Source organism: Cyprinodon tularosa, unplaced genomic scaffold (assembly GCF_016077235.1).
Source record: "Cyprinodon tularosa strain WSP-4 unplaced genomic scaffold, ASM1607723v1 ctg398, whole genome shotgun sequence".
Lineage (NCBI taxonomy): Eukaryota > Metazoa > Chordata > Actinopteri > Cyprinodontiformes > Cyprinodontidae > Cyprinodon > Cyprinodon tularosa.
In genome coordinates, this window is record NW_024039116.1 from 59,578 (window position 1) to 84,815 (window position 25,238).

At 39.2% G+C, this 25,238-nt stretch overlaps 1 protein-coding gene across 1 annotated transcript in view; it reads right to left on the reverse strand.

Annotated features, from left to right (window-relative positions):
- Positions 1 to 8,039: 8,039 nt before the first annotated feature.
- Positions 8,040 to 25,238, reverse strand: part of hydin (HYDIN axonemal central pair apparatus protein) — a 135,164-nt gene continuing 117,965 nt past the window's right edge. The window contains exons 76-90 of the mRNA XM_038297814.1: positions 24,925 to 25,132; positions 24,608 to 24,829; positions 21,842 to 22,011; positions 19,923 to 20,121; positions 19,169 to 19,321; positions 18,923 to 19,093; positions 16,892 to 17,001; positions 16,575 to 16,791; positions 14,443 to 14,652; positions 14,173 to 14,336; positions 11,394 to 11,544; positions 11,044 to 11,274; positions 10,735 to 10,959; positions 10,189 to 10,470; positions 8,040 to 8,389 (exon numbers count right to left, since the gene is read on the reverse strand). Of these exons, the coding sequence (XP_038153742.1) occupies positions 8,183 to 8,389; positions 10,189 to 10,470; positions 10,735 to 10,959; positions 11,044 to 11,274; positions 11,394 to 11,544; positions 14,173 to 14,336; positions 14,443 to 14,652; positions 16,575 to 16,791; positions 16,892 to 17,001; positions 18,923 to 19,093; positions 19,169 to 19,321; positions 19,923 to 20,121; positions 21,842 to 22,011; positions 24,608 to 24,829; positions 24,925 to 25,132 (2,920 nt within the window). The 3' untranslated portion in view covers positions 8,040 to 8,182. The remainder of the gene's footprint in view (positions 8,390 to 10,188; positions 10,471 to 10,734; positions 10,960 to 11,043; positions 11,275 to 11,393; positions 11,545 to 14,172; positions 14,337 to 14,442; positions 14,653 to 16,574; positions 16,792 to 16,891; positions 17,002 to 18,922; positions 19,094 to 19,168; positions 19,322 to 19,922; positions 20,122 to 21,841; positions 22,012 to 24,607; positions 24,830 to 24,924; positions 25,133 to 25,238) is intronic.

The window sequence follows — 25,238 nt, forward strand, 5'->3', positions numbered from 1 at the left end:
GGAAGTGTTTCAACCAGTCACGTCCAAATAATGGGACACCTCCATTTTTCAGAACATGAAGTTGAAGGTTGCATTTGTTTTTCTCATATTCCACTTTCACTTTTATTTTTCCCAAGGGACTTATTCTTTCACCTGTGTATGTTTTTAGTTTCACTGAGGTGTGCTTTAATTTCAGATTTAGGAACTTCTCTCTGTGATCATCATATGAGATCAGTGAAAGGGCTGACCCAGTATCCAGTTCCATCTGTAATATAACCCCTTGTACTTTAGGAGTGAGCCATATAGCATCTTTATATTTCTCCTTGTCTTGCATTGTATGCAGCTCCAGGCATGCCAAATGCTCCTGAGAAGAAGCTGAGTCTGTCTCATTTAATTCATGCAGTTTCCTGTCTTTGTTCCAAGGTTTGTTTTTCTTAAATTGTTTTTGATCTGCACATTTTCTGTATATGTCCCTTTTTGTTGCACTGGAGACATTCTTTATCCTTAAACCAGCAATTAGCGGCATTATGTGACTTTTTGCCGCATCTATAACAGGTCTGTAATTTATCATTAGGCTGCGCACGCATTTTATTGACAGAACACGGCTCCGTGAATTTTCCTTGAAGCTCTCCTGCATCTTTTGCTGCAGTTTCCATGGATATAGCAATTTCTAATGCACGTTGCAATGTCAGATTATCCTCTGTGAGGAGTCGTTTCTGTGTGCTTTCATTGTGCAGCCCGCAGACGAAACGGTCTCTCAGGGAATCTGACAGCCCCTCCCCGAACTGACAGTGCTCCGACAGCCGCCGAAGCTCCGCGATGTACTCCGAAGTGGACTCTGTTTTTAACTGATTCCGTTTATGAAATCTGAATCGTTCGGCGATGACAAGGGGCTTTGGTTGGAAATGTTTTTGGAGAACCTCTGTGATCTCCTTAAAACTTTTGCTTGCCGGTTTGTCCAGTGTAATGAGGCTGCGCAGCAACTTATAAGTTTTCGCCCCCATTACGCTCAGTAACACGGCGACTTTCCTCTCATCCTCTACTTTGTTAGCCAGACAGTACTGTTCAACTCGCTCCACGTATGTTGTCCAGTCCTCTGTGCCGTTTTCAAAAATGTTCATTTGTCCTACGCCTCCCAACATTTTTGGAGTGTGAGTGTGTTCCCTGCATTTTCATTCTGGTAAGTTAAAGATGCACGGTTTTATTTTATTTTATAGCCTACATTGTTTCTTTCCTTCAAAGTTGGGATCTTTTACGGGAAAATAATAAAAACGGCAGCGGGAAAAGGCTCAAATACGTGAGAAACCCGGAGGGTTGGCAGTTAACGTTACTAACTAAACCTTTGAAAGATATAGCAGCTAGTTAAAAGTACATTACATGCGTGAGTGGTTGTTAGCACTAGCGGTTAGCAGTTACTAAACTAGTAGGTTCCAGAGCCCGTCTGATCACAGCTTACCTTCGTACGGATTACTGTGTTCCCACTGTTTGCTGGCTTTATGATCTGCAGCTCCTGAACCCATCCATTCATGAACTGCACATGAGACTCCAAGGACTGATTCCGTTTATGAAATCGGAATCGTTCGGCGATGACAAGGGGCTTTGGTTGGAAATGTTTTTGGAGAACCTCTGTGATCTCCTTAAAACTTTTGCTTGCCGGTTTGTCCGGTGTAATGAGGCTGCGCAGCAAGTTATAAGTTTTCGCCCCCATTACGCTCAGTAACACGGCGACTTTCCTCTCATCCTTTACTTTGTTAGCCAGACAGTACTGTTCAACTCGCTCCACGTATGTTGTCCAGTCCTCTGTGCCGTTTTCAAAAATGTTCATTTGTCCTACGCCTCCCAACATTTTTGGTGTGGTGCTCGTTACTCACTTTCTTTCTGTAGATCGTTAGTTAGCGAGCCACATTAATGTCCAGACGGAGGATTTTTTTTTTCTTCTTTTCTTATCTTTCTGTTGCTTCCAAGGCTTTCCCCCTCTCTGTTGTTACATGCACATCGGGGATCAGTTTAAACCTCGTTGCCAGTTTGTTATGTTTCTTTCCATAACTTAACTATATAGAATGAGCAGAACCCCAGTGGAACGTGACTTAATTTTTATTCAACATATTTTCCAGAACACAGTGAGATCAATGCGCTGATATCATATTCGGTGTTCTTCCACATAGAATACAAAATAGTACCATTCAATAATCTATTATTTTATCACATACATAACACCGCCTATGGCTCCAAGTTGTCTCTAGTGCATACAATATTAGTGCCATCTGCGAAAAGTACAAACTTCATAACAGAAGACACATTGCAATCCAATCCATTATGTACATAATAAATAAAGTTGATCCTAAAATGGAGCCCTGCGGTACTCCACATGTTATTCCCCTAAGCCCAGATTTATGTTGTCCAAACTGTACAATTTGTTTTCTATCCGCTAAATAGCTCTGTAACCACTCGTTAGGTAACCCTCTAATGCCATACCTTTCCAGCTTTTTTAATAGTAGACTGTGGTCAATGGTGTCGAATACCTTCTGTAAATTAATAAAAATTCCCATAACAAAATTACATTTATCAATGCCATGTGTTATGCTTTCAATGAAATCAATTATTACAAGTGATGTGTGTGATGATAAGTTAAGGAGTTGCAGTTTTACCTCCTGCCACCAGATGGCCACAGACACTAATGTACCCCTTGGATGTTATCCGTAGATGAAGAATGTATACTTCACGGCTTACCTGTATCCTCTCAACTCGTTTCAGTAATAAATAAGTTTAGTTACGAACCCAAGTTTCTTCATTAAGATTAGAAACATTACAATGTGGATCTGTTTTGTCTGAACCTATACTGGCTTTCGGTTAACAATTTTTTTTGGTCTATGAATCTAAGATTTTAGAAAACTCTGGCAAGAGTGAAACCGGACGAAAGTTGGTGAAAGTATTCTTATTTCCAGATTTGAAGAGCGGGATTACTTTAGCATTTTTCACTCTGTTGGGAAAGAGTCCATTTTGGAAGGATAGATTGCAAATATGTGTAAATTCGTTCGCAGTATCCCGATGTCAATGAGAGTGTGTTCCCTGCATTTTCATTCTGGTAAGTTGCACGGTTTTATTTTATAGCCTACATTGTTTCTTTCCTTCAAAGTTGGGATCTTTTACGGGAAAATAATAAAAACGGCAGCGGGAAAAGGCTCAAATACGTGAGAAACCCGGAGGGTTGGCAGTTAACGTTACTAACTACACCTTTGAAAGATATAGCAGCTAGTTAAAAGTACATTACATGCGTGAGTGGTTGTTAGCACTAGCGGTTAGCAGTTACTAAACTAGCAGGTTCCAGAGCCCGTCTGAGCACAGCTTACCTTCGTACGGATTACTGTGTTCCCACTGTTTGCTGGCTTTATGATCTGCAGCTCCTGAACCCATCCATTCATGAACTGCACATGAGACTTGTAGCTTCGGAACTGTTTTGAAGTATAGGCGCTCACTCATTGGTGCTCCACTCATTGTTTGGAACTTCAAATGGATCCAAATTATTAATAATGCTGATTTTGTCAACATACCGGTCTGTGGCTTCTCTATTTAATGTGTCCCGGTAAATTGCAGTTCCTTTTCGGGATTTTAACATCTTTTTTCTCTCTACTTCTACGTCTCTTCTTTCAACAACAACGTGTTATCAGAGCTATGTTTACATTCGCGTAGCCCTCAATATGGCCACCACGTCCCACAATGCAACACGGATCCCGTGCCCTATTAAGGTAAGACACAGGTGCTGAGTCGCAAATGTGTGAGATTGACTGTCAGAGAGGCAGCTTTGCAGCATTTGCACAAGAAGAAACTAGAGAAAGAAAGAGTTACCCATCAGAGATCTATGGACTGAGCTGTACTAAAGTGAGCATTATTGAATTGAGTTTTTGAAATAAATGGTTTAATGATTTCTTCTGCCACCCCTCGAACCAATCTCATGTCTAAGTCATCTATGTCACGTGACTTTTTGTTTTTACATTTTTTAACTACACTCAAGACCTCTTTTTCATTTGTATTGAAATTATTATTTAATAAATTACTGCACCGATCATCTTGAATTGGAATTTTCCTAGCAAGATCTGGTCCTACATTAACAGAACAATCATTAAACCCATCTATCTACTCGGATATGTAATTTTGTTTTACTTTCGCAGTCTCCAAACAACATAAACTTGGTTTGATCCAAATTTAATGAAAGTTTGTTATTATCAAACCATATCTTAAGTCGACATAATTCAAAGTTTATATCATCAGCTGATCCAAATTATCGCCTGTCCAAAAGATTTTAGTATGATATGCAAACGAAAAAAATTTAAGTATTTTAGAAACTTTGCTGATGTCATTAATATAAAGGATAAATCATTTTGGCCCCAATACTGACCCCTGGGGGACACCACAAACAATTTCCAAGCACATTGACTGGCAGTCAACCATTTGCACAAATTGTTGCCTGTTTCTAAGATATTTTTTCATTCAGAGTAGTACTACTCCCTGGATACCATAAAGCTTCAATTTCATAATTAATATTTTTATATTTATTGTGTCAAAAGATTTTTTTTGACACCAATAAATACACCAACTGCAGATTTGTTATTATCTAAGGCGCTGGTGGCCACTTCTATCAACTTAAACACAGTCATTGCTGTAGATCTTTGTGATCTAAATCCATACTGACTTTCGGAAAGTGTCGTCTATAATTCTCTTCTTGACGACTTAAAATTGAAGCTATGTTTTATAAAAATTCAAAGTTCTTAAAAAGCAGAAAAAGTCTCAAACAGAGATCAAAAAATTGAGGCAGAGGCAGCTGAGTCCGGGTCCAGTGTGTTTATTGCTAAACACAACACATTCACACGGAGCTGGTCACCGGTGAGCCGAAGCTGAACAAATGGTGAACACAGCTCCCTTTTATACATTTCTTATTGGTGGAAAACCCCCTTCAGAACATATTTCAGTCTTTGGTAAAGGTCACATTGATATTTATTTGCAAAACACGATGACATTCATAGACACATCTCATTCTTGTGAGAGCAATCTCTCAGGCCATGAAAACATCTGGTGCATTCAAATCAGAAACTTATGACGGTTTAGTCACAAACATGTCAGAACACATCTTTCCCTTGCTTCAAGCCATGTCAGTCTGGCCTACTGCTCCCCCCTCGTATCTTAGTCAAAGCATCACCCTTTCTGGGACCATTTCCGCTCCGTGTGCCTTGAAAATAACAACTCTTTTTGTATGGCCAAATTTTGCTGAGCTGGGCAACCTTGAGATGTCAAATATTTCATTTTTATTGAGTGTGCTTTCTTATCACTAAGGGGCCTCAACCCTGCGTTGTCCTGCAGACTTCACTCCTATTGGGGCCAGGTGCAATAGTTACACATACTCACTGCTCTGCTTTTCTCCTCTCTGGCCTTGAATGGCTCCATTCATTGCTCTGTTTTTTTTCTTTTCCTTTTTGGCCTTGAATTGCTCTTATAACAGTATTTGGGAAAACAACTTTAAACTTATAAAACATTAACTTTATTTTATCTTATGATTAGTGCAGATTAATACACAACAAAAGCAGTTTATGTTTATTAATGAATATATCTAGTCTATCCACAAGTACATTTCCCCAAATTGTGGAAAACTGCAGAAGTAGAAGACAAGCCTATAACTTGTGAAATGGTGTCTGTAATTTTCATCTTTTCTGGAAATGGTATAAACGTGACCACATCAAGTGTTCGTTTTGTAAAATTACAATAACAGTGAAAAACAACCTACTGTTTATTTTTGTGTCAGATGCTGCGTCCAGAAATGTCAGATTGCAGATGTAAGTCAGAGGATAAATAATTTCCTCAATTACCTTCTTAATTACTGCCACATCAATGCCATTATAGTAAGTTGACCTCTTGTTATAACATTTATTGACGATATCTATATTTTCCCTTTCTCTCAGGCTGTGAGAAACATTAAATAAGGATTTCTGTCAATTAATGTTTCATTCAGAGCTGCAGTTGAAATTATGAGCGTCATTAATGTCCTCAGTATTGTTATCATTATTTACAAAAATTGGGAAAATTAAATTTTTCTCGAGTTTGTCTTGATAAATTATTTAAAACATTCCAAACATTAATACATTCCCTTGGAATATATACTAAAAAGCTTTCATATACACAACTAAAAAGCTTTCATATACAATACTAGAGCGCTTTCATATTTAATATAATTTAATATGTGTATATGGAAGTTAATTCTGATTTATGTCCCAGCTCATATTTTGTCGTCCAATTTAAACATGTCACATAAGTAGAAATCACATAAGTAAAATTCCATAAATGGGATCAAATGAACTGGAGCAGTTACGGAAAGCCAAATGTGCTGTATATTTCAGAAAATAAAAACTAGAAAGATCTCTATTTTTAAATATATTTATAAATATATATTTTTATATTTATATTTATACACACACACACATATATATATATATATATATATATATATATATATATATATATATATATATATATATATATATATATATATATATATATATATATATATATATATATATTCATCATTCTGCTTCATTCTCTCTCTGTTCTCCTATTCTGCAGAATCTGTTAGTTCAATCTCTAACCTTCTGCTCTCTCTGCTTTTCCTCAGAGTAGCTTTGCCTCATCTGTTCCTGTTTGGCTGTGACGTCATCCTGGAAAGAAACATCAGCTGTGCTGCTTCCATCAACACCCTTGTTTATAGACGTTGGAGATCGGCCTGTTTTCCAATGTGGTCCTGTTTCTCTTACCGTGACTGAGTGGATGTGCTCTCTCCGTCCTCTGGCATGGGAGCTGCCTTGGAGCTCGTCTGCCTGGCTGTGTGTTTCCTGGACGGGGCCGCCTTTTACAGCTGCTTTTTGTATCTCTGCTTCCGTCTCCTTGAACCCCAGTCGGCCCCCTGCAGATGGCTGCTGACACTGAGCCTGGTTCTGCTGGAGGTTTCTTCCTGTTAAAAGGGAGTTTTTCCTCTCCACTGTCGCTACAAGCATGCTTAGTGTGAGAGATTGTATTTGAGTCAATGAGTCAATGCAATCAACTGGTTTTCCTTAGATAGAAAACTTTGTATCAATTTGACTGGATGATCTGGTTGAACTGTAAAGTGCCTTGAGATGACATGTGTTGTGAATTTGGCCCTATATAAATAAACTGAATTGAATTGAATATATATATATATATATATATATGATTGTTAAATCCTTGAATGAGGTCTTTAATAACTAAAAAAATATTTAAAAATATTTATTAAGTATATATATATATATATATATATATATATATATATATATATATATATATATATATATATATATATATATATATATATATATGCATATATATGTATATATATATATATAGAATTCTATATATAGAATTTTGTACCGCGCCCATCCAAGGCTGTCACCTGGCCTGAAACCACCTGTCCTCTTTTCTTCAAAATCTTTTTTCCAAAACATGACGGTTTCTTCCCCACTGCCATTAGACTGCTAAATGTTTTGTAAAATGGGTTATTGTATTGTATTTTATTATATTTTATCATTTTATTAAAAAAAACTGTTTTTATATATATTTTTTATTATTTTTCAAGGCTGCATTTTTTAAAAAGATGAATTTGTATAGAGAGGTGTTCCAAACAAAATTTCTTTTTGTTTTACACTTGTGTAAACAAAATGACAAATACATCTGTCTAAGTCTTCTGTGTTTCTGTTATATTGGTTTCTCCAATATAACGATCAGAGCATTCCTCACTGCAATGAACTGCAATCACCACTCCGGTCTGAGGGTTTTGTCTGTAGGATGCACTAGCCTGTTTTTAAGGGTCTTGTTTGGTTTGAAATGTACTCGGATTTTGTGTTTGGAGAAAATCTTCTATGGTTTAGGTCCAGCTGAGGGGCCACAGCAGTGACCAAAAGGCAAAAAAAAAAAAGGTTTAGGTAAGACATTCCTTAAGACACATCTATGGAGCAGCAGATGTCAGTAAACTGACTTGACATGAATCCCCCCCATGTGGAAATAACTGTGCAGTAACAGGAAGTGCTTCTCTGCAGACTTTATTAAATTATACGTTCTAAAATCTAGACAAACAAAATAGGGAAAACTGAAGCTGAGTGAACGTATAAAAGGCATAGCCGTCTGTCTTTGGCTTGCAATGAAAAAGTCATTTAGGTAGCTTGCCCTGCAGGTAAAAGACCCATGAACATTGCTCGCTGTGGCCCTTGGAGCGCTGGCTGCTGACGGTCAGCTTTCCAGACCAGGAAAGCTGAGCAGACCCTCCTGGAGGAGCTTCAAAGGACACCAGAATGTTCTTCCTCTTTTTAGAGGGGATGCTGTCCACCTCTTTCACACTGAAGCAGGGATTGTCAACCTAGGAGACAAACAAATACCCTAAATTAAAAGATATGCAGAGAGAAACATTTTAAAAAATTAAAGCAATGGTAGAGATGTGAGGAGAAGGTTAACAGCAGGCAGCAGGAAGTGACCAGCATGACCTCAGCTTAAGGATTCAGTAAATTCCCATGAGGGGAACAACTGTGACAGTTAAACCTGTAATCTGGCAAAATATGTTTATCTGCATTTTAGTTGTTTCTTTGTTTAGATTATGCACTATATACTATAATGTTAACACTAAAGGAAAACATAAAGCTCAATGATTCTAGATTTATGTCGAAATCCAAAGCCAAAAAAGTTAGCTTCCAGATGTCATACTCCAGGCCTTGGGTGCAGGCCAGGCTTTCTCTTTCTCTCTGTCTCATCAGCAGGGATGGATGGGCAGGTGCACTACATCTGAGCTGATTACCACCCTTCTTAAGGAGCTGGAACCAGGAGGAGGGCGTCACTTCGTTGACGCCTCTGCGTTGAACCTTGGACTCTGAACCTGAAACCCAGCCTGGAACCACAGACCTTGGATCCCCGTCTGAACGCAACAAGGAACCCGAGTGTGATCTCGGACTGATCCACCGCTCATCCCTTCTACCTGCGCTCACCTGCCTGTCCACCCTCGAACCATCAACCAGGGAGAGAGTACTGGTCAGAACACGGACCACTGGAGACACTCTCCCCAAAATCGGACCCCAGCCTCTCTCCAAAGCCCAGAGGAACCAGACCAGACCAGACCACACAGCTTCTTGTTCAGACCCACTATCTTTTTTCAATAAACATATGGCATATGTAATATGTTTTCTTTAAATCAGGGGCCATTAGAACTCCCCCCACCCCAACATAAAATGGTTTGACCAAGACAATGGCGGGCTGCAAATTTTAAAGTTTGTTTCACTGCAGATTAAAGAATGATTTATACTCAGAAACCAGGACGTCTGTGTGTTTCACAGTGAATGCAAAAGTACCAGACACTCTGCTGCACCTCTCCGAAATCGTACTGTAGGTGACCGCAGACAGTGTCCGAGACAGGAGGTCTCTGATTGGTCAACTCTACATCTGCTCTACACTATGCGTATTTCCTGTTTGGTACCTTATCAGCTTGTTTTGTTTGTATGATCGCCATTTTGGAAGTTGACTCATTAAGGTGGACTCGCTAGAAGAGTGAGGTGCGTTAGAACGCAGGGACCCTTTTTCGTACCTGGATCCCCGCTCTTTTTAACCCTCATGTCCCTCTGTTGTCGCACTAACTTGACCCACAGCTAGTTTGTGACTGTCTTTCTTGCGTTGTGGCATGGAATAACATAGCATAGGCCACGCTTCAATGTTGGGCATAAATAAAAAATATCTGCGACAAGCTCACTGCGACACACTGCTGTGGGAGTAGCAGCCCTTTAGAATGTCAGGTTTTCAGAGGTCCGGCGCACAGAAAAGGGAAGAGAAGAGAAAAGGGGAAGAAGATGACACCAAAGGCTTGAAGGATTCTATGAGTAAATATTAAAAATAAACTGAGGATGAGGGAGGAACAGGTCCAAGAAGAGAATTGCAGAAGAATGATGCTCATTCAGAGCCAGGTAAGAAGAACTTGAGCTTAGTGCCAAAAGAGCAGAAAGATGGCATGGGTCCAGGTGCAGGGTGAAAGAGAGCGGAGCAGGAGAGCCAGCTGAGGAGGGACGCTTGGTGGAAAAATAGAAAATAGGAGACAAGGCAGTTGTCCAATCACAGCTTCAGTAGCTGTAAAGCGGGGGAGGGTAATGTGTTGCTTTGTAAGCAACACATGAATTTTACCTTCAAATAGAAAGTGGTTGTTTTCAGGAACACGTTCTTGAAGGGAATGGTGATGCTGCCACCCGCCATGATGCTGAAAGGTCCCTGAGGTCTGGGGAGAACGCAGACGCCACACAAAGGAAAGACGTACTCCCCTCCATCTTCTGACGCCAGGCTGAGCTGTCCCCGCACTTCCCCAAACTGATGTGGCTCGAAACGAACTTCCACCATGACCTCCGACCCTAAAGGAAACCCGGGCGAAGCGTGGACAGCGCTGTCCAAGCTAAAATCAGGACAGTCCGTCTGCAAGAAAGACAGAACAACAGATCAATAAACTACTGTGCCACTGGTAAGGGCTGTATCTTTTTCTTACAGTGTTCAGTGAAAATATCACAATGCATCGCAATATCGCAATAAGTATCATGATGCATCGTGATAGAATCGCATCGTGGCATGTGAATCGTGATTCGAATCGAATCATGACTTCTTTGCCAATACCCACCCCTAATCCAACCAGACAGATTGGTTCATTGTCATTTGTTTTCATTTGGCTTTGTGGTTTCTTACCTTACAGGTGTACGTGGTGACGATGGGGGAGTAGTTGATGAACTTAACGGGGATAGAGTGGCAGGTACCCAGAGCAGCCTGGAAGTGGACCATCTTTTCTGCTGGTGGGGGCAGAGCTTTGAGAAGCAGATTGTAGTGAAAATGACCCAGATCACTACTGAACAGGGTGAACCGAGAGGTAGCCTCCCCAACATGAAGAGGAAGATATTCAAGTCTCAGAACATCCTGAGGGGAAGATATGCAGACATAACCCTGGTCAGCTGTGATGTTAATCCTGTCTTCCAATTAAAATAAATGTTTTAGGCTCACCTTGGTCTGTCCTGGGAGGGTGAGCTGAGGTAGGACCTTAATGTCGCTACATTTACACTCAGTGGTGAAGCTGGTATCTGTGGTCAGGGGGTTCTTCACATCTACAGTAGCTGAGGCTACCCGACGAACGGGCGTCTCCATTTTGATGGTGGACAGCACCCCTGGAGGCCTAACTTTAAAGTAAATGAGGTAAAACAGGTACTCACCTGTTACCTCATTACGAAACGTCACCTGCGTAGAAATATCGAGGTGTTCAGTCAGGGCCAGATTCAAGATGTTGTCTCTATTTTTTAGCTTATGTATGTTGGTATATTTAAAAAATGTTCTTTGTTGTTTAAGTTTGTCCCAACCTTGGTGTTGTAATCCCCCTCTCTATATGCAAAGAAAGACAACTTATAGTCTTTCTTTGTCAAAGCAGGAACCTCGATGGACTCGTGTCCCTTGAGGGACACCGTAGGGTCTGTTTTCTCTGGTTCAACAACTTCTAGTAGCACGGAGAAACTGAAAATAGAAAACAAAAAATAGCCTGCATCTTAAAGGAACAGAATTTCACCTCCAGATAAACACTACAGATGTATATAAACCAGATCCGTTTCCAGCATGTGATTTTTAAGTGGACCCAGCATATTATTGTAACACAGAAATTCACACCAGATGCTGCCACGTACGCTCCACAGCAGCTAATTTATGAGCATAGAAGAACTATTGTAGCATTGATAAGTACTTAAGCCAGTAGTATCAGTAGTACTACACATTTTGAACTTGCATTTTATGCATCTAGATCAGATATTTGTACTAAAATGCTGGCATTAGTGCAACCCAAGCAGGAGCACATACTATTTCAATGTGCTTATACACTGTAAAGCATTTGGTGTATTTTATAAGGACCTGGGGTCCGTTTCATGAAGCAGGTTTACCGAAAAATCTAAGATGTCTTAACCTGAAAAGAGAGTTTGCTTAACCTCTGCTTCTGTTGCCATAGTAACATTCTCACAGGGCCAACCTGGTCGGTAGCAGGTTTCCTTCTGTAAACTCAGAGCGTCCGCTGTCTCCGCTCTCCTTACTGCCAATCACGTTGTTTTATTTCCTGATATAGTCAGATTTTTGTTGTAGTTTTGTGCAGAAAAAAAAAAAATCCTTCACAAGGTCCATTACATATACAGGTTTTAAAAACGAACATTGCATGATTGTTTGATTAGGATCTTTTTAAAGTCCTAGGGAAGTCATATTTAAATGGCAAATCATTCTGGCTTAAAAGTGCATATAAATGTACTCTTTATCAGACTATATTGTACCTTAATTGAGAAAATTTCGATGTAAAAAAAAAAATCTGTCTTAAAATTTGTGTTTTTTTTCCCGTTATCTTATGTAGGCCAGATAGTTAACGTCAGCTTGTACACCTAAATTCAGCATATCAGATATCAACGTTCACCTATTAATCAAATTTTTTCGGTCATAGCATCTTGATTCTTATGTCGCAGCTAATATACACAACGGTTGAAATAAGAATCATTTACTTTCCCATTGAGTTCTGTCCCAGTGTTCACGGGGATGGACGTCTGTGTCTTCAGCAGGCGTAGAGCTAACAGAACTGGCAGCGTTGCGAGGCAAGGGCTCAAACATGTACGGCTGGAAGCCTTCTACCAAACCTTGGCGTCCTCTTCCACAACATCTTCATCCCTACTTTCCTCCTCTAAATAAAAAATGTATGACGGAGGAGACTCATCCACGACCTCCGACACAAAACTCTCCTCCTCCTGCATGTTTCCGCTGTCCATAGCGTTCCTTGACAGTGTCGTTTCTGAGTCACCAATTTAGTGCTACTTGGTCCCAATGGAATTTCCCATTGGGAACCTACTAGCACTAAGTTGCTAACTGGTTAGCAACTTAGGTTAGCAAGATGCTTCTGAAAAACCGGCTACTGGTTAGCAACTTGGGTTAGCAAGATGCTTCTGAAAAACCGGCTACAGTCAAACTTGCTTGCGAACCTTCGCTACAACAATCCCGCCATCTTGATAAATTACCAATCACATTCACTTTATTCACTCGTGAAAAGTTGTGCACCACTCAGGAGAAATGCAACAGTTGGAATGGCAATTTCCCTACGACTTTAAATAATGATCGGAACTTTTTCACAGCGAGTTAAATATTTATAGGGTGAGGATTCTACAACTCAGTTGATAGGACATGAGATTGCATGGTTTTGGTTTGTTTAATGTGAGCGAGATGCGGATCATTTTATTTTTATTTAATAATGTTTACAGCACATGAAGAGCTACTTAAGTTATTTTCAGATTACACATAAATAGATTATTTACTTTGTGGCGGAAAAGGGCCAAAAATGTCATTTAAAAAATGAATAACTACAGTTCAGTCTAGGAGTGTGATTTTTATCAGGAAGAATCTTATTTTAGTGATCTACAAACGGAACATGGCAGGCCATTTTTAAATGTAAAAATGGCCTGCCATAGCCCACTTCTTCTTCTTCAGCATTGTCCCCTTCTTTGTAGCTATAGAACTCTTTCTCTGTCTTTTAAACACATTCTCCTTTTTAATTTTTTAGAATTTCTGCATTAAAATCTATAGTTCCAGTGGGGTGAAATAGGCACTTCCTATTGTTAATTTAATCAGGCATATAAGATGACCTGCCAATGGAATTAGTTTTTTTTAACTCTTAAAATGAGATAATTAGGTAATATGCACATGAAATACGACAATGCAATTGTTTTTCTTACTCCAAATGCAGATTGTCTTGTTCCGTTGGCAAACTGTCTCACTTACCTCCTCAATTCAAGAACAAATGCACTTATTTCAAGAAAATATGAATTATTTAGATTTCAACTTTTTCCAGTGCAAATGCATTTGTAAGCAATCTAAACCCCTTTTACCTTTAAACAATGATGTTTAAATTGATTTTAAAAAATGAGCCTCCAGGCTGGCTGAGTCAGGTGACCTTATATGCCCTCACATGCATATCCTAATTTGCAACAAGTGAAAAGACTTTATTAAGGAAACTTTAAAAGACTAATGGAAAGTCAGACCTCTTAGATGTAAACAAATAAATGAGAGATTTCAGTTTGGCAAGATGTATAAGATAATAGATAATATATAAGAGTTACATAGTTTTACCTCTGTTTCTTGGAGAGCCAGTTGTTGACTTCAAGGACCTGATCGTGTTTAGTTTTGGCAGGCAGCTCACAGGTGATAGTGTCCTCTGCTTTGGGAGGAGAAGCTGTTCCCTGCAGGTTGAATAGCATTCCCCTTCCAAGAGGAAAGGAGAAAAAAACTGATCCCTGTGAAAAAATATCACAACTCTGTTTTTAACACCTTAACACAACACATTGGATTTATTATCCATGTACACAGAAATATTTTCGTTGAAGCATTTCTTCTCGTTACCAGGTGTTTTTGGCCATCAGTGGTTACGGTCAGTGGTCTATATGTGATGTCAAATGTCTTGCTTTGGTTGGGTTCAAAGGTCAGAAGGAGAGCAGCACTCCACTGCTCACCCGTGATGACAGGTCTGATGGTACAGTGCTCACTGGACGGGTTGGTAACGGACAGGCTCTGAGTTTGACAGCTTCGAACGCGACAAGCAAAATTCAACCCCTGAAGAAAAACAGTAAATACAAACAATACTTCCAAGATTTTTCCTTTTAAGGTTTTAATCAATTATGCATTAATCATGTATAACTCTGATGCTCTGACACCTCAAACATGAATAATAAGGGCTTAAATAACATAAAAATAAAGCTTAAACAGAAACCCCTTAATATCCTGTGAAAAAAAATTGCGATTGGAGAATAGCTACGTAACAGTGCCCCCAGCAGGTAGCAGCTACCTTAACCACGCTGTGCTTGCACAGTAAACAAACAGCTACTTTCTCCAATCAGAGAGGGTGTGTATTAGGCAGAGCGAAAAATCAGCTCAAAGTAAAGGCAACGTGGCTACAGCAGCTAATCTGCTCAGGTTAGCAGCCTCTCTGACTTAGCTAATGTCTGACATATCAGAGACTTTATTGATTTCTTGAATTGGTGAGATACAGCGGTGGCGTAAAATGGCCGCCACCCTAACAGATGAATTGGTTTGGCTTTGAAGTCAAGTGAAAGAAAACAAAAACATGAAAGCATAAATGGACCCTCCTTACCCGGCCATACACTGTATGATTTTTTCCAATCGTTGCACGCAGCTACAGCTCACACTGTACGACGAAACCATAAGGTTTAAAAGTTCACAGCTCGCGATGTATGTTCTCACACTGTGCAATCTGACGCTCTGATGCGATCTATCTGCACACATTGTCTAAAAACCACGTCGGACTCAGCTCCGCAGTGAGATGGCACTACTCTGACATGTCTATCCAGACGCCAAAAGAGTAGAAGAGAAATATGAAGCTCTCTAGAGTGAAACGCGCTGCCTTGGCAATTTGTGCAATTTTGTGCTGAAAAGCCCTAAAAAGAAAAGTGACAAGGTACTTGGACAAAGACATGGCTGAGTTAACGCGGCTACTACGGTCTATCAATTTCACAAAAAGAACTCCATTTCACTCGCACCCCTGCCATGCTTCTGTGTTTTCGTCTGAGAGGAAGAAGAAGAATCCTTGTTTGCGCACTGAGCGATTTTCCCACGATGACCTTACGACAGCCGACTAAATTTGAAACATGTTTGATTTTCTCCTGACCTCACGATTCCTGATGGGGAGGTAGTCGTGAGAGGCTGATCGCCCCACGTTACCCCCTGTTCACTACACGACACACTACAGTTAGAGTCGGCACAGGCCGACTTTCAGGCTGATCGAAAAATTCTCGGACGACTGGAGAATCGGCCCGAAAGGGGCAAAATATCGTGCAATGACGCTCGGCTTATGAGTTTTTAACTGGATTATGTTGAACCTGGAGTGTAATAATTTTTTCCACATATTCTTACATTTCAAATGGAAGTAGTTTTAAATGTATTCAATATGTTTTTTGTTTTTTTTGCCGTTTGACCATGATCAGGCTGGAATTAACTCTTTCAGCTGTTAACCTAACAGTCATTCAAGCAACCGTTCACTAGGGGTGTAAATAATAATCGTTATGTATCGATGCATCGATCCAACAGCCGACGATCCGATGCATTGATACGTCCGCAAAAGTATTGATTCATTTTTTTTTCTTCTCCGGTCTATTTTTATCCATTTGCTCCTCGGCGTAATTCTCCCTCCTGTGCTGCGGTGGCGCTAAACCTATTTTTCCCTCCTACCTCGCTTCTTGTTATATTCTTGTATTCTTGAGTATCGAAAATAATCAAATCGTTGGGTCAGGAAATCGATACTGAATCGAATGGCCATGGTGGATGTGATATACACCCCTACCGTTCATGGGACAAAATATGACTAAAATGTTAATTCATTAGATATCAATAACATTAATGACTATAAGTGCACAACAGTCTACAAACAAGCAAAATTAAGAACTAAAAGGCCTTCATGTCATTTAACTAAACTTTAAGTCTCTCAAAGATAGAAAAAGTGAGACAGATTTGACTCTAACCTCTTTGTTGATAGAGGCTGGAATGCAGGAGCCTGTGACAGTCAGGTCAACGGGGGAGGAACCTTCGATGAAGCAGGACAGATTCTCATATCGTATGTCATCACTGAGTTTCACAGGGGCAAAGGTCATCTCAAAGGTCACGTCTTTGTCTGGGAGGATGTATCCTTTCATCGGTTTGATGGACAACTCTGCCGGTAAATCTGTTTGCCAGTGAAATCTGTTGGCCGGAACAAAAGCAGAGAGCAGATCCAGGCAGAGCTGGTGTGAGCTTCTTTGGACATTAGGTGGTTCTGAACAACATTAGTATTTCACTTTACCTGGCTGCAGCAGCACCGGAGCTCATCATGACAATCTTGGTGCTGGCCTTGCAGTGCTGGACCACAGCTCCAAATGACACATGGTTCCTGTCCAAATGGACTTCCACCCCCTGGCAGTTTAATACAATGAATTACTAACAAATATTTATTTAACAATAAATATCAAAGGAGTGGCTTTCACGGTTCAGTTTGGAAATATTCAATAAGCAGTTTAGGATGTTTGGCCCAATCCCAAAATGCCTTTAAAAGAAAAGTCCAGTCATATTCAGAATTCAAACTTAAAAATGGAATTTTTACATACTGTTCAATAAATGATAAGTGTTTCTAATTAAGAGTAATTTTCATTTGAAACACTACTGCCACCAACTGGTTAGTGACGTCATGGTGCAGTATCGGCTGTTGATGAAGTCCCAGACCGAAATTATCCAAGTCATCTTGAAAACATTCTTCTTCCAAATGTTGGCTACATATTACGTGTTTTTTTTCTGGCCAGAAGTTCAATGGCGAATCCTCCCTCTTCAAGTTGGCAAAGCAACGACGAGGATCATGAATCAGAAAGATGAAATAAATCTTTTTTTTTCTTCTCACTTTTATCCAGTGTATTTCAACTGCCATGCACGTGGGCATTGTCAGTTTCACTATAGCTCTGGTGGATTTCAATGGTGAATTCCTCTGGAAATCTTCAATAATTGTTGTTGATTGCAGATGTATCTAGTAGTTCCCATTGATTTTGCTTGTAAAGTGGGGAGATTGGAGCTAGGCTTACCGCATCGTGACGTCATTGCCGAAGTACGCTGAAACACATCGACATACTGCGAGTATCTATGCCAGCGTATGCAAATACGTGGGGCATAAGTTACAGCTAAGTTATCTGATCGTTGAAATACGTTAGTTACTCACAAGTCGTGGCGTCGTGTCAGGAGTGAGGTGTTACTATATTTGGGCAAAAATGGTGCTCCCGGACTCGGTGATCGTCACTAACAATATTGTTTCCATGTTTTTTACTTAATTTTTTTTACTTACTTTAATTTTTTTAAGTCAACTTGAAAACATTCTTCTTCCAAATGTTGGCTACATATTATGTGTTTTTTCACTGGCCAGAAGTTCGGTGGTAAATCCTCCCTCTTTAATTTGGCAATCCAAAGATGAACCCATCCGTGGAGGATCATGAATCGGAAAGGTGAAATTACTCTTTTTTTTCCCACTTTTACCCGATGAATTCCAACATGCACCTGCCATGCACGTGGGCATTGTCAGTTCAACTATAGCTCTGGTGAATTTCAATGGTGAAGTCCTCTGGAAATCTTCAATAATTGTTGATTGCAGACGTGTCTAGTAGCTCCCACTGATTTTCCTTGTAACGTTAGGAGAATGGCGCTAGGCTTACCGTACAGTGACGTCACTGATGGCAGGAGTGAGGTGTTACTATATTTGGGCAAAAATGGCCGCTCCCAGACTCAGCGATCACGACAGAATTATTATTTTTATTTTTTCACTGATTAATACTAAATTCATTAAATCACCGTGACCGTGGACCGTTCAGCCCTGATATACCAAGTCTGCATCAGTGCAGACTCTCTAAAATTTGGCAGCGGGTGTAATGGCAAACTAGTGGTGGAGGCAACACCGGCATTTAAATAAAATTTCTGCTGGTTTGCTGCATCTTCGTCACATTGAGAAAAAATCAGAGTTAGGAAAAAGAAAAAAGATGTCGTTAATCCCTAAATTTAGGTCCTCTTTTTAATAGTTTTATCTCAATGGTTAGATTTATTTTAAACAGAATGGCAAATGTTTGATGTAAACCTGCTCACAGAGCTACAACCCACAAGTGGCGTCACTATGTTGCCATAGGAACGACTTTTTTCCCTTTCGGTTGGAGGGAAGAGGTCGTCCTATTCACGTTTATAACCCCCACGTACAATCCTTCCACAGCTGTGAGTGTGACTTTAATGCAAGTGAAACTTGATAGTTAGTGGTTTGGTTAGGATGCAGTTTGGGTTTAAGGCTTTATGTTGGCAGACTTCAGCTAACCTTGCAGCAGCCCTCGATGGTCAGCAGGGGGTGGGAGAAGCTTGCAAACTTTGCCTGCAGCTCAGCAGAGAAAGGAGGGATGCAGTGCTGTGGTGAGAACTGAATCTCAACATTACAGGAGCCGCCACCAGATTCCAGTATCAGTTCACCTGCAGGAATGATAGACAGGTCCTAAGGGCAGAAAGGCATTGGTTAAACACGGCTTTACAGGACTCCTGTCAAATGTTGCCGTGTTTGTTTCATTACCTTTGAATCCAGGGGAGTGTTTGTCTTTAGTGCCAGAGTGAAAGAAATGTCTAAGAGGCTGCGGTTGATTAGAACCAAGTGTTTGTTCACCTTCTGACCCAAAGTCAAAGATCCCAGCTTCACCCTTTTTTGTTGGGGATCCTTGACTTCCAGCTGGAACAGAAAGATATCCATTATGGTCATGAAAACAGTCATATTACACAAGGAGTAATTTAGAAAAAAATGAGAAGCTGGATCTGAAGTCATTATCAAAGGAACCAATTCAAAGAACATGACTTATACTTAGATCCATGATTCTAAGCATTTACTTCTGCTAATAAGACTCAATATTGACCACAACTGATCAAAACCAACAATTCAGGTTCTCTACCAGTTGGATTTTTTAATACAAGAGATAAAAACTAATGTTATGTTCTATCAGAGAGTGGGAAAGGCTGCTAACTAAGCAGCTCTCCAGAGGAGTAACTGGCCCCTCCCAGGTGGAAGGCAGGCCACACATAGGGCAATGATCCAGAGATAGTATTAGAAAGCTGAGTGGAAGAACGAATTATGATAGAAAAAGGGTGATTGATTCCCTCAATCACCCCAGTGGCTGGAAGTTGGAGGGGATTTTGCTGGGAGTTGGTGGGAAGTGGGCTGCCATTCAGCTGGTGTTTGACTGGGAAGGGCCATTATGAATTGCTGCTACTGTACTGTTCAAAGCAACAGCAGGGCAGGATGCTCAGAGTCCAACAGCTTGACTCTCCTCTCTTACCTTTAAGTCAGTGCCTTGTCCCTCTATGTCCACATGTTTGGTGACACAGCCGTTTAAGACGAAGGTGAGCTTTCGACTGTAGTGACAAGTCCTCTGGGGATAGAAGGTGATCGGTACCTCCATCACAGCTCCAGGTCCCAAAACGTCTGGTTGGAAGTCCACCTCCAAGAATGCCGTGTTTTTGAACTGACATTCGATACTGATTTAAGAAAAATACATGAAAACAGTGTTTAAAAGGGTTCATATTTAACACCATGAATCAGATGATGATTTTTCTACATTGTGTTGTGTCCATTTGTGTGCAATGGAGTGAAAGCAAAGCAATGTTTGGAAATTCACTGACAAATACTGTTCTCTAAAATAAAAGTGACAGTCATTATAAAAGTAGGCTCTACAGTAAATTCAGGTTGTGGGAACTAAACATGCATTCAAAGGTACATACACACTTAAGGCCAGTGACTTTTCAACAACTGTTTATTAACTATTGGTAATTTCTTAAGCACAAAACTGAACCGTATTGGTCTTTAATAAATTTCAATACTTTCAATCTTCCAGCCTAGAACATTTGTTGTGCTTTCTGTTTTTCATGGGACTTAAGCATACAGGCCACCTCGACACGGTGTCATCATTCTTCAGCCTTCACTAGACATGGATATACTTTAGTATATTCTGCTGTAAAATTAGTCTTATATTTTCACTTTTTCACAGGATGCACAGCTTTGAGTGGAAACTAGGTGACTGCCAGAAGGTAAACAAAAACATATTGGTTATTTTTCGGACTAAACCAATCAGCTCGCTCTCTGACAACCAGTCGCCTGGAACGCTCCTTGAACAGAGCATCGCTTTGGACAGAAACGCACAGGTTTCACAAGCGACTTCCTCCCCACACCCCACTCTCTCTCTTTGTGCCTGCTCAATCGAAGTAGTTCTTATCCGCACTAGTTGAATACCTGCATGCTCTCACGTGCATTATTTATTTTTATCTATTATTTTTAACAGTGTCCTGTATGGCGATGTGGCAATAATTGTCTTGATGCCAAAAAGAGCCCAACAGATTTTGCTTTCACAAGTGGAGCAGTACGGCTATCGCCATAGTGTTCCGCTTGATTTATGCATATAAATAGCTTTATTATAATTCATACAGGGAGTATTACAGATTATATGGACATTGCAATGTAGGTAAAACAGGAAAGGGAAAACAAAAAAAAGAAGAAAAGATGGAAGAAAGAGGAGATAAAAGGGAGATAACGATAAAAAACATCTCACTCGATTAAAAAAACACCACCTGGAATAGTCTAAAATCCGGGATAATTTATCCGACTTGCAGGTTTCCATGAACAACTATCGATATCAGGGAGACACTCCGAACTTCCGGCAGACTTGGGATGTCTGCATACCCATAGTCAAAACTCGTTTATCCCTTTAGTTTATCCCTTTAGCTTTGTAAGAAAAATAGACTTGAACTTGAACCCCAGTCGGCCTCGGCAGATGGCCAATGCAATCAACTGGTTTTCCTTAGATAGAAAACTTTGAATCAGTTTGACTATATAATCTGGTTGAACTGTGAAGTGCCTTGAGATGACATGTGTTGTGAATTGGCGCTATAGAAATAAACTGAATTGAATTGAACTACCTCATTGGGCGTGTATCCCTTTAGTCATGTACAAAAAAAATATATAATTGCTTTTTTTTGGTGTTTTTAGAAGCATATGGCAATCTCACCTTAAATTCTAAGGAATAAAGGGATACACACCCGTTGAGGTAGTTTAAAGTCTATTTTTCATACAAAACTAAAGGGATAAATGCAAAACCTAACGTCTTGCCCATGGGTATTGACTGTGGGTATGCTGGTCTGACAGAACACCAGTTTTAGGCACAGTCACTATCCACAGTTAAAAGGAAAATTCAGTGACACTCACCTGACTTCCTTTGTGTCCTTGTTGTGAATGATAAGAGTTTGTGATGATGGCGACATTCCCGGAGAGAACAGGAAGCACTTCCCAAAATCGAACTTGGTGAAAGAGAACTCAACGCTGGGAGCTACAGCTACGCCTTTAATAGAGACAGTAAACGTTGGGCCATGCTTCACCTGAGGGGTTAAATAAAACGGAAAAACAGAAAAAAGAATTAGAGATGGATAAAACAGTGTTAAGACAGTGATTGTTCTTCATCAGTTCACACATTGAGTAGTTCTTTTTTTTTCCTTTAAAGGTATAGTGGAGGATGTTCTTTTCCCAGGTGGATCATCAAAATAAGTTGTTTTCCTAATTGTCAATCATTCTGGTGATATGTTTACATAAGGCCGTCCGACGTGTTGGTCCCCATTTTCACTTACCGGTGGTGAGTCTGACATAGTGGAAAAATTGCACATCTTCTTTTGGAAAGTAAGCTTCTATGAATGGTGCAAACAGCAACTTTTAAACAGAGTGTACATGAGCCCATTTCTCCTCGTGCACGCTCTTTTTAAAAGTTGCTGTTTGCATTGCTCATCACTCTCACACACATTTACTAGGGTTTCCCTCTCAAGAGCAGGTACACGGTTGTGCACGTGCATTTTATATATATATATATATATATATATATGTATATATATATACATATATATACATATATATATATGTGTATATATATATATATATGTATATATATATACATATATATATACATATATATATATATATATATATATATATATATATGTATATATATATACATATATATACATATATATATATATATATATATATATATATATATATATATATATATATATATATATATATATATATATATATATATATATATATATATATATATATATATATATATATATATATATATATATATATATATATATTGAGAGAGAGAGAGACGTCTGTGTTTAATTCTTTTTTTATCTGTTGTCTTGCTTTGGAAATTATGCTACTGAGAAAAAGACGATATTTCAAAAATATTGGATTTTACTTTGCAGACCAGTGATTTGTGGCCATGTTATTGTTACCCTAAGAGCACAATGGGCTCTATGTGCAGCTCCACTACTTTCTGAACTTCAGAAGCTCCTTTGTTTCCCATCTTTCATTACTGGACTAAGCAATTAATCCAGGTGTGTTTGAGCACAGTAACAGTTTAATAGGCATTCCGTCTCAGGAACGAGTACAGGGTTGTGCATGTACATTTTTTTAATAAGTGGAGAGGGCGGGTCTTTTCAAAAATTGGCGAAAATTCTCCACTATACCTTTAACACTATAGCAAACATTTTTAGATTACCACAGAGTAAGAACAGAATATTTTAAGGACACTTAACTCATTGTCTTTATTTATTTTCAGTTAAAAGATGATGTTTAGGGCTGCAACTAATGATTATTTTGAAAATTGTTTAATCTGTGCAGAAATTCAGCTTTGAAAACGTGTAGCTCAGAGTCTGCACTTTATGCTCCACTCTGATGGTTTGCTCCCAGCAGTATGGCTATTCCTGCTCTCGCTACTTAATAAACTATGTGGCTGATCATCCTCTGCCAAGCGTACAAAATCTCTTTACTATCAATATTTTATTTCTTCCAGCTCACAAGAGGTGATACTAAATATTCTTTAATTTCTACCTAAAGGAATCCCTAAATTATATCCAAATAAAATATTTAATTGCATTCTGTTTATTTTTGGATAAAGAGCCAGATAAAAAGGTGAATAGATTTTTGAATATTTCTCTTTTGTTGTTCTTGTTTCTATCTATTTAAATATGATGTAAATGTTTCCTTGTATTGCCATTTAAACATTTTCTCTGTTTTCTTTAAATATTTCAACATTTTAGTTAGCATATCCAATTTAGGCCTGGATTCAATTTAGGCCTGGATTGTCATGGAATTACATGGTAATTATGTAGGTTCTCTCTTATTTCGTTAAATTTCAAAACCCTGTAAATTTAAATCTACTTTGACCCCTGAGCAGTTTCAACAAAGGGGGAAATTGAAATAAAGCCAAAATTGCCAAAGTAGAAAGAAGAATTTTTTTGTTCTTTGCTTTTTTTGGAGCAATGAAGATTTTATTGATCTGTGTGTAACACATAATTCAAAGTAGATTAGGAAGTGTTTGCTTTGGGATAGATACCTTTTATGTCTAAAACCAATCCTTTATTGTACATTTTGTTAGCTTGTCTGTCTGTTATATTAACCAATATGATGTGTTGCACTAGACCCGCTATTTTCATAGCGTTTTGTGAGAGACTTTTGTATAAAGTATAAAGTTTATTTGAATTCCAGTAATCAAAGCAGAACTGCATGGCATCATTCTATATCCGGCTATTGTAGTATCTAGGCTAGAGCTCTCAGTCTGGTAAAGAATCTTGTATTTATTTGAAATTGTAAAGGTTCACTGTTTTTTGCAACATAAAACTAACTAAAACCTTTTTAAGTTTTAGTTGACTAAAACTGACTAAAACTATCACATATCATAATGACTAAACTGTGACTAAAACTAATCTTTCAACCTGAAGACAAAGGCTAAATCTAAGACGGCTACAAAAACAACATTGAGTTGAAACAATGCTCATTGTTAATATTACTGAAAGAATATTTAAGTCATTTTCACATTCCTGAGCAATTTGAATGAGGAAAATAAGCCCATTAAATGAACTACTATACTGGATTGAAAAGCTGGTGGATAATTAAGTAGGTTTATGTTAATTTTACCTTGACAATTAATTTGACATCATGTAGGTTGCAAAGGCTCTGTGGGCAGAAGAACACTGATGCCTGAAGCTGCTTCCCAACCTGGACAGCATCGCTTTGTGGTTTCACCTCTAAGTATTGAAGTTTCTTTCTCGGGCCTGTCAACTCAAAGCTTACTTCCAAAATGGACCTTGAAAGATTGGACACCAGGAAATGATGGATGCCTTGTTCTGAAATGCACACCTGTGGTTGTGATTATAAACCAACACAGAGACGGGTTGATTAAAAACTCTGATGTAATGAGACATAATCTGTCTTTGGCGTGAAGGCATGCTTACCTTTCCAAAGTCTACTGTTTCTTCCTGGTTTGTGAAGATCTCTCTGAGGTTTCCATCTTGCTCCTGAATCTGAACTAAAGCGCTCATGATGAAACAATCAGCCTTAACATTCAGTAAGAGTGGTTCCAACTTCCTCTTTACTGTCAGATTCAGTCTGAAGTTGAACTTTCCCTCTGAATAAGGTGTGAAGCTCACCAACAGTGGTAACCTACCCAGCAGATTACGACCATGTCAGAGGATTAACTTTAGCAGTACTTATATTACTCACTTTTAAAGGAAAAGTCCGGTCAGCATGAATGACCAATGGATCATTA